This window comes from Moschus berezovskii, chromosome 1, assembly GCF_049115385.1.
Source record: "Moschus berezovskii isolate FMDL1 chromosome 1, NW_MosBer_1.0, whole genome shotgun sequence".
NCBI classification, from domain to species: domain Eukaryota; kingdom Metazoa; phylum Chordata; class Mammalia; order Artiodactyla; family Moschidae; genus Moschus; species Moschus berezovskii.
Genome location: NC_142460.1, coordinates 142,817,796 through 142,826,170, shown reverse-complemented (window position 1 = coordinate 142,826,170; position 8,375 = coordinate 142,817,796). Strand labels below are relative to the sequence as shown.

Here is an 8,375-nt window from a genome sequence, read left to right as displayed (position 1 = left end):
CCATCTGAGACACCAGACCAGTGATTTGCTAAACAAGGAAATTTGCCTCCCATTCTCTCTGTACAATGGGAATTCTTAATTGCCAAAGGTATATGAATAGCATGGAATTCACTGGTCACAATGAGGACAATGAGTGTTAATGTCGCCACCCTACTCCCCTCCCCAACTAGAAAATGGTGGGGCGAAGGGGTGGGGGGCACATTCTACCCACCAGAACCCAAAGAGGAAACTAGCTGTTCCTCCAGATAAGAGTTGAGACATAAAACCAGCAGAGTATCTTTGGACAGGCAAAGACGGACCATGAGGTTCCTCCTGCCTGTAGGTTTGATCGCCACCACCCTTGCAATTGCTCCTGTCCGCTTTGACGGGTAAATCTCACGGCCCTGTGTTCCAGACTGTGTTTGGGAAGACAATGAGGAAATGCTTCTTTCCAGTTCACGCGTTTCACCTTTTGTGTTCTTACAGGGACAAGGTACTCCGTGTGAAGCTCCAGGATGGAAAACAAGCAAACATCATCAAGGACTTAGCCAAAACCAGCCAGGTAAAGCATGTAAAGGGCTATCTTTTCTGTTTCCTCTTCTTTTGCCTTTTATTTTTAACAGCCACAGAGCTACCAAAGACAAAGATTGGGGGAAATGGTGATAATTGGATAATTCAACTCACTGCTAATCCTTTCATTGTTTCTGTTTATTTTTCTCCAAATTACCACTTCTTTTCCCATCCAAAAATTTTGCAAACAACAGCATTTTCTAGATGGAATTGTGAAATAGGGAGACCTTCCTGACCTTTATCATGGTCTCTTCTTCAACCTTGACAGTGCCTGCTTACTCCATTCTCCCCACGACCACCTGGATCTATCCCATGGCCTAATTTCTGTGGCATAATCATTATTATGATTACATCAAGGTACTGCTTAACCGATAACATCAATGCGCTGTTTGATAATACCAAGAAGTGTCCCTAACAGCAGGTCCATTTTGAAAGAAAACTCGTAAAGTTAGCTGTCTTTTAAAATCCCATGGACTAAAGTAATCATTTTATCATTTGTTCAACTGCTTATCTGCACAAGACACACTGTTCCAGCCACATCGTTGCTGTTATTCAGTCACTAAGTTGTGTCCAACTCTTTGCAACTCCATGGACTGCAGCTCACTAGGTTTTGCTGTCCTTCACTGTCTCCCAGAGTTTGCTCAAATACATCATTTCAAATTCATCAGATTTTCAATGTCTGTGTCCCAATTTAACATGTTTAAAACAGAAGAAGTTCAAAGACGGTAAATTAAACGATCAAGAAGACATGTCAAACTTAAACCCAGAATGGAATCTGAGATTTAGCCTAGTCAGATACTCCGTTATTTCCACATATCAATCTGCCTATACTAATTCCCAGATGTTTCTCAAATCCATACTTTTCTCTTCATTCCCCTGTCACTGCCAAATTCATGTCTGCTCTTTTTCAGGGACAGCTTCAATAGACAATTACAATTTCTCTTATGTTCAGGGTTCTAGTCTTGCCTCCCACAAAGTCAAGTCCATACTGCAACCTGATTGCTCTAAAACTGGACACCTGCATTCCTCTGTTTGAAGGTTTTCAGTGAGAGGTGGCCTAGTATGGAAAGAGCAAGGTCTTCAGAGGTTCAAATCCTAGTTTTACACTAGCTCTGTGTCCTTAGGCAAGTTACTTTACCTCTCTGGGCTTCAACTTCCTCCTCTGTGAAGTGGGGACATAATAATCATACCTACTTCCTAAAGTTGCTATAGAGACTAAATAGGCTAATATTTGGGTAATGCTCAGCTGGCCTGGTCATAATAAGTACTGTAGAAGCATCTTCTATTGATATCGATGTTGTATTCCAAGAACTTCACAATCTCCAACCTCTGTACTCTACCCTCTTTCTTACCCTTCAAGCGCTATTAATACCAAACACTCAACCACATTGGCACTATACACCTTTTCTCAGGAGGAATGTATTTTCCTCTTTACTTGGCTAAATGTTACTTATTCTTCAAGATCCAGCTCAGGCAGTATCTCCTGGAGAAAGTCCCTCTCTGTTCATCAACTCTCATGACCCAGATGGGTTGCTTCTTGTACTCCTAGAAGCAACCTTGTGCTTGCCCCTGGCATGAGTAAGCATGTTGGAAATGCATAGATGGCTCTGCCTTCCACATTAAGCTTCTTGCTTCTCTTGTATTAACCTCCACAGCCCTGGCATCTAGCTCTGCCCCTGATGCTTATTTAGTTCATGAAAGCCCACTGAGCCCTAACACTTGCACTGTGCTTCCCTGGTGGCTCAGTGGTAAAGAATCCACCTGCCAAGACAGGAGACTCAGTTTTGATTCCTGGGTCAGGAAGATCCCCTGGAGAAGGGCATGGCAACCCACTTCAGTATTCTTGCCTGGAGAATCCCTTGGACAGAGGAGCCTGCCAGGCTTGAGTCCATGGGGTTGCAAAAGAGTCGGACATGACTTGGCAACTGAACAACAGCAACAACAACAATTCATGCACCACATAACCCTGTTGCTGCTGCTGCTGCTGCTAAGTCACTTCAGTCGTGTCCGACTCTGTGTGACCCCATAGACGAAGCCCACCAGACTCACCCGTCCCTGGGATTCTCCAGGCAAGAACACTGGAGTGGGCTGCCATTTCCTTCTCCAATGTGTGAAAGTGAAAAGTGAAGTCGCTCAGTTGTGTCCGACCCTTAGCGACCCCACGGACTGCAGCCTACCAGGCTCCTCCATCCATGGGATTTTCTAGGCAAGAGTACTGGAGTGGCTTGCCATTGCCTTCTCTACATAACCCTGTTAGGATAGAGAAATTGCTATTGTGATGGCCTAACTCACCTTTTGGAGAAGGAAATGGCAACCCACTCCGGTGTTCTTGCCTGGAAAATCCCAGGGACGGGGGAGCCTGTTGGGCTAACGTCTATGGGGTCGCACAGAGTCGGACACGACTGAAGCGACTTAGCAGTAGCAGCAACTCACCTTTAAATCATTCTTATACCTTACAGATGTCTAATTTATACTGTAGCCTTTTGATCAAAACAAACTAACAAATATTGGTTGGCTCACAGCAGCCTTATAATGGAACAGAACTGACCTAGAAGCAGAGTGGATTCATCTACAGAACAGCCAGGCAGACTCAGCTATGCCCACAGACTCAGCTATGCCCACAGACTCAGCTATGCCCACAAGCTTGGCACGATGGGTGGAAAGTGAGCATTTTCTCCACATTTCCGAGGTTGGGAAATGATACATCATTTGGTTTCATGATTGAGTATGATTTTCAAGAATAAGAAGTGGGAACTTCTCAAATTATTTTATTCTGAATTCTATCTTTACAGTCCCGTTCACCAAATTTCTGAAATTCTCAGCTAGCAGAAGATAAAGAGAAGGGAACCAGCAGTTGCTAAATACTGTGTGGCCCAGATGTCATAGCTGTTTCATAACCTCCACAACACTCCCAATGGAGGGCTGTTAGCCCCATTTCTTAGGAGGAGAACTGAAACTCAAAGAGTTTTAGTAATCTGCCCAAGGACATACTGCTGGGAAAATGACAGGGTTAGAGAATATGCCTTCACTGGACATAATCTTTCCAGGAATTCCAGAGTTTACAGGGACATCTGGTTCTGAGGGAGGCCTGACCCAAGAGCAGGGGCAGAGGAGGGAGAAGCCACATATGAATCCATATTCCCAACCAGAGGCAGATGCTGTGGCTAAATCAGTTGTGAAACAACTCCAACTGGTGGTAGAAGAAAATAGATTAACCAAAAGCTGATCATTCTTTTTGCATTTGAACATATTATGTCCAAAAAAATATGATAATTACAATAGCTTTTTTCCCACTGCCTAATATTCAACTGTTTTTAAATATATTTGCAAAAATTTCATAAGTTTATTAAGAGAAGAGTTTATACTTCAGACATGTTGAACCCCAAATTCCTTTCATTGCATATGACACATGGTCATTAATAAATGACACATTAATGAATATGTGTTGCATGAGCAAATAAACAACTGTGACTAACACTGAGCTCATCTGCACAGCTTGACTTCTGGTACCCAGACGCCACCCACCATGTAGCTGCTAACATGACGGTGGATTTCCAGATCAGTGCAAAGGAATCCCAGTTTGTTCAGTCTGCGTTGGATCAAAATCAAATGCACTATGAGTAAGTCCTATGAAAATATTCAACTGTGTTAGATACTCAAAGTCTGAGGAGTCTTGAAACTAAAAGGAGAGTATAATTTTATATTGGGTCCCTCAAAATGAAAGCTCTAAGAAATAACACTTATAGTTGCCTCCAAACAGAGTATGGAGGCCTGCTTATAAAAATGATGAGCTCAAACTTGGCACTCAAGTTCTATCTTATGTTTATTATGATCTGCAAGAATGGCAGTTATGGTATCTGCCATCCCTAAAACTCAACCTCTGGTAAGGACAAGAGCAGGTGAGCAGGCATGGATGGTCTGGTCACACTCACTACTCCTGCCCGGAACTCAGCACTGCTGATGACTACCAGCATTGCATTTTTTTTCATTATTTAAACTTTTTATTTTATGCTGGAGTATAGCCAAGTAACAATGTTGTGATAATTTCAGGTACACAGGAAAGGGACCCAGCCACATATATACATGTATCCATTCTCCCTCAAACTCCTCTCCTATCCAGGCTGCCACGTGACAATGTGCAGAGTTCCTTGTGCCCGCACCAGATTATTATACTCAAATTCTCCTGATGCATAAAAAGAGACTCAATGTACAATGTTTATCTTTGAGTCAGAGATGTGGGAATGTAAAATATATAATAAATAATTCTTTATGAAAGAAATTCTTCCTCAGAGAAAGCAAAACAACACAGTAAAATAAGACTTAAATCTAAGAGGAGAGAATTCTCAAATGGCCTAAGATGCAGAAATGAGTCACTGCGGTCCCACAGAGAAATAAGGGGAAATTAGAAATTATCAAGCACTAGCCATGGGTCATGCACACACAGTCTGGGCCCTAGGGCAACAAATAAGAAGGGAGCTCAGAGATTAATATCACAAATCAACATATACTAGAGAAAACAAAGTGTGTTTTTATACTTTAAAATATTTAGCAGTTTGATGTACTGAGGGGTCCTGTTTGAACTTCCCCAGCCCTTTTCATTCCAGCAATGCCTTTTACAGAGACCCCATCATTCAAAATTGCTACACAATAGTTCTTTCTTTTTGATTTAATATTTCATGCATCTGCTACCTTAGTACTGTTAACTCAAAAAATCTTCTACTTCTGGTTCAAAGATCCTACAGTGTCAGAGAGTGGGATTTATTGCTGCTCATCATGACTTGATTGTATTTATTAAATTGCTACAATATCTCTAACAAATTTAAATACTATTGAAGGAAATACATAGACAAGTAAACAAAAAACATTCTTGCCTATGGCTTAGAGTCACAGGTTATTATATGTGATTATTGTTGGTCACTATCTTTGTTCTTGCCATTGTTCCAAGAAGGCTGTGAAACAAACGTGTAAGTTCATATATGGTGAGAACATATGCAAAAGTAATTTATTATCGTTGTTTAATCACTGTCATAACTGACTCTTTTGAAACTCCATGGACTATAGCTTGCCAGGCTCTGCTGTCCATGGGATTTTTCAGGCAAGAATACTGGAGTGGGTTGCCATTTCCTTTTCCAGGGGATCTTTCAGACCCAGGGATTGAACACATGTCTCCATCATTGGCAGGCGGATTCTTTCCTACTGAACAACCAGGGAAGTTAATATATGGGGAGAACATTCAAAATTATCAATCTCAGTTCAGTTCAGTACAGTTGCTCAGTCATGTCTGACTCTTTGCAACCCCATGAACCGCAGCACACCAGGCTTCCCTGTCCATCACCAACTCCAGGAGTTCACCCAAACCCATGTGCATCGAGTAAGTGAGGTGATAACATCCAACCATCTCATCCTCTGTCGTCCCCTTCTCCTCCTGCCCTCAATCTTTCCCAGCATCAGAGTCTTTTCCAATGAATCAGTTCTTCACATCAGGTGGCCAAAGTAATGGAGTGTCAGCTTCAACATCAGTCCTACCAGCGAACACCCGGGATTTGTCTCCTTTAGGAGGGACTGGTTGGATCTTCTTGCAGTCCAAGGGACTCTCAAGAGTCTTCTCCAACACCATGGTTCAAAAGCATCAATTCTCCGGCATTCAGCTTTCTTTATAGTCCAATTCTCACATCCATACATGACCACTGGAGAAACCATAGCCTTGACTAGATGGACCTTTGTTGGCAAAGTAATGTCTCTGCTTTTTTTAATATGCTGTCTAGGTTGGTCATAACTTTCCTTCCAAGGAGTAAGCGTCTTTTAATTTCATGGCTGCAATTACCATCCACAGTGATCTTGGAGCCCAGAAAAATAAAGTCACCCACTATTTCCACTGTTTCCCCATCTATTTGCCATGAAGTGATGGGACCAGATGCCAAGATCTTAGTTTTCTGAATGTTGAGCTTTAAGCCAGCTTTTTCACTCTCCTCTTTTACTTTCATCAAGAGGCTCTTTAGTTCTTCTTCACTTTCTGCCATAAGGGTGGTGTCATCTGCATATCTGAGGCTATTGACAGTTCTCCTGGCAATCTTGATTCCACCTTGTGCTTCCTCCAGCCCAGCATTTCTCATGATGTACTCTGCATATAAGTTAAATAAGCAGGGTGACAATATACAGCTTTGATGTACTCCTTTTCCTATTTGGAACCAGTCTGTTGTTCCATGTACAGTTCTAACTGTTGCTTCCTGATCTGCATATAGGTTTCTCAAGAGGCAGCTCGGTGGTCTGGTATGCCCATCTCTTGAAGAATTTTCCACAGTATTATGATACACACAGTCAAAGGCTTTGGCATAGTCAATGAAGCAGAAATAGATGTTTTCCTGGAACTCTCTTGCTTTTTCCATGATCCAGAGGATGTTGGCAATTTGATCTCTGGTGCCTCTGTCTTTTCTAAAACCAGCTTGAACATCTGGAAGTTCATGGTTCACGTATTGCTGAAGCCTGGCTTGGAGAATTTTAAGCATGACTTTACTAGCGTGTGAGATGGGTGCAATTGTGCGGTAGTTTGAGCATTCTTTGGCATTGCCTTTCTTTGGGATTGGAATGAAAACTGACCTTTTCCAGTCCTGTGGCCACTGCTGAGTTTTCCAAATTTGCTGGCATATTGAGTGCAGCACTTTCACAGTGTCATCTTTCAGGATTTGAAATAGCTCAACTGGAATTCCATCACCTCCATTAGCTTTTTCGTAGTGATGCTTCCTAAGGCCCACTTGACTTCACATTCCAGGATGTCTGGCTCTAGGTGAGTGATCACACCATCATGATTATCTTTGTCGTGAAGATCTTTTTTGTACAGTTCTTCTGTGTATCTAAACATTTTTAATTAATACATTGATAGGTTTTTCTATAATTTTATAAACTGTACCATTAAAATAAGAAGCAGATACTTTATAAACATACCTGTAAGATCACAGAAATTAGTAGGACATTATGGACTCTGGGCTTATGCTGAGGTTGATACACTGAACATTTCTAAAAGAAATCACCCCTCTACACTATATACTTCCTGGTAACCATCTCTTGAACCACTTGACAGCCAGACTTCTAAAATATGTGATTTATACAATCTTCACTTTACTTCATTAATACAAACCTGACCCAGATTCCTTATGATCAACTAATTCTTACAAAGTATCTAGCCCAAGCTAAAATAAATCTTAGCTAACTTTGTATAATTTGATTTGAACAGCAGGTTAAAAATAAAGTAGTATATTTTCCTCAGTATATTGATACTGTAGACAAGAAGATGACTGCTTGACACTGAGTGTAGTTAGTGGAATAGATCACTGTGACAGGAGACTCCAAGGCAGGAGGCTGCCATCCATCCATTTTATCAGCCCTCATTCCTCTTTGGCCTTCTCCAAGCTTGGAACAAGTCTAACTCAAACAGAGGTCTAAATCCAGATCCTCTCAAATAGTGTGCTTTTCATTTTGTCTTATGCCAAGTACTTTCTTTCTATTTACATCAAGAAGCAAAGTGTTAAACTACCTATAAAAATTAGTTTTATCTAATTAGGACATGATTTCTAGAAATTGGTCCAAATTAGCCACAGTTGTAGGAAAGCCACATAATTAGATAGTTACCTTCCTCGGAAATATAAATATGTAAAGTGATCTGTGCAGACAAGAACTATTTAAAATCTTGTCTCCAAGTACTAATTATATAGATAATTTTATTTGCATATTAATTACATGTGTTACTTGGTGTCAGTCAGTAACAGAAGTGGGTTCTAAGCACAGAAACATCTGGCTGGACCAGACACCAGTTTGAATAAAACCACATT

The 8,375-nt window shown here is 41.3% G+C and overlaps 1 protein-coding gene across 1 annotated transcript in view; it reads left to right on the top strand.

Moving 5' to 3' along the window:
* The first annotated feature begins 264 nt into the window (after positions 1 to 264).
* CPA3 (carboxypeptidase A3) overlaps positions 265 to 8,375 on the top strand; it is a 33,613-nt gene continuing 25,502 nt past the window's right edge. Inside the window, exons 1-3 of the mRNA XM_055418954.2 lie at positions 265 to 368; positions 466 to 541; positions 4,045 to 4,169. Of these exons, the coding sequence (XP_055274929.2) occupies positions 301 to 368; positions 466 to 541; positions 4,045 to 4,169 (269 nt within the window). The 5' untranslated portion in view covers positions 265 to 300. The remainder of the gene's footprint in view (positions 369 to 465; positions 542 to 4,044; positions 4,170 to 8,375) is intronic.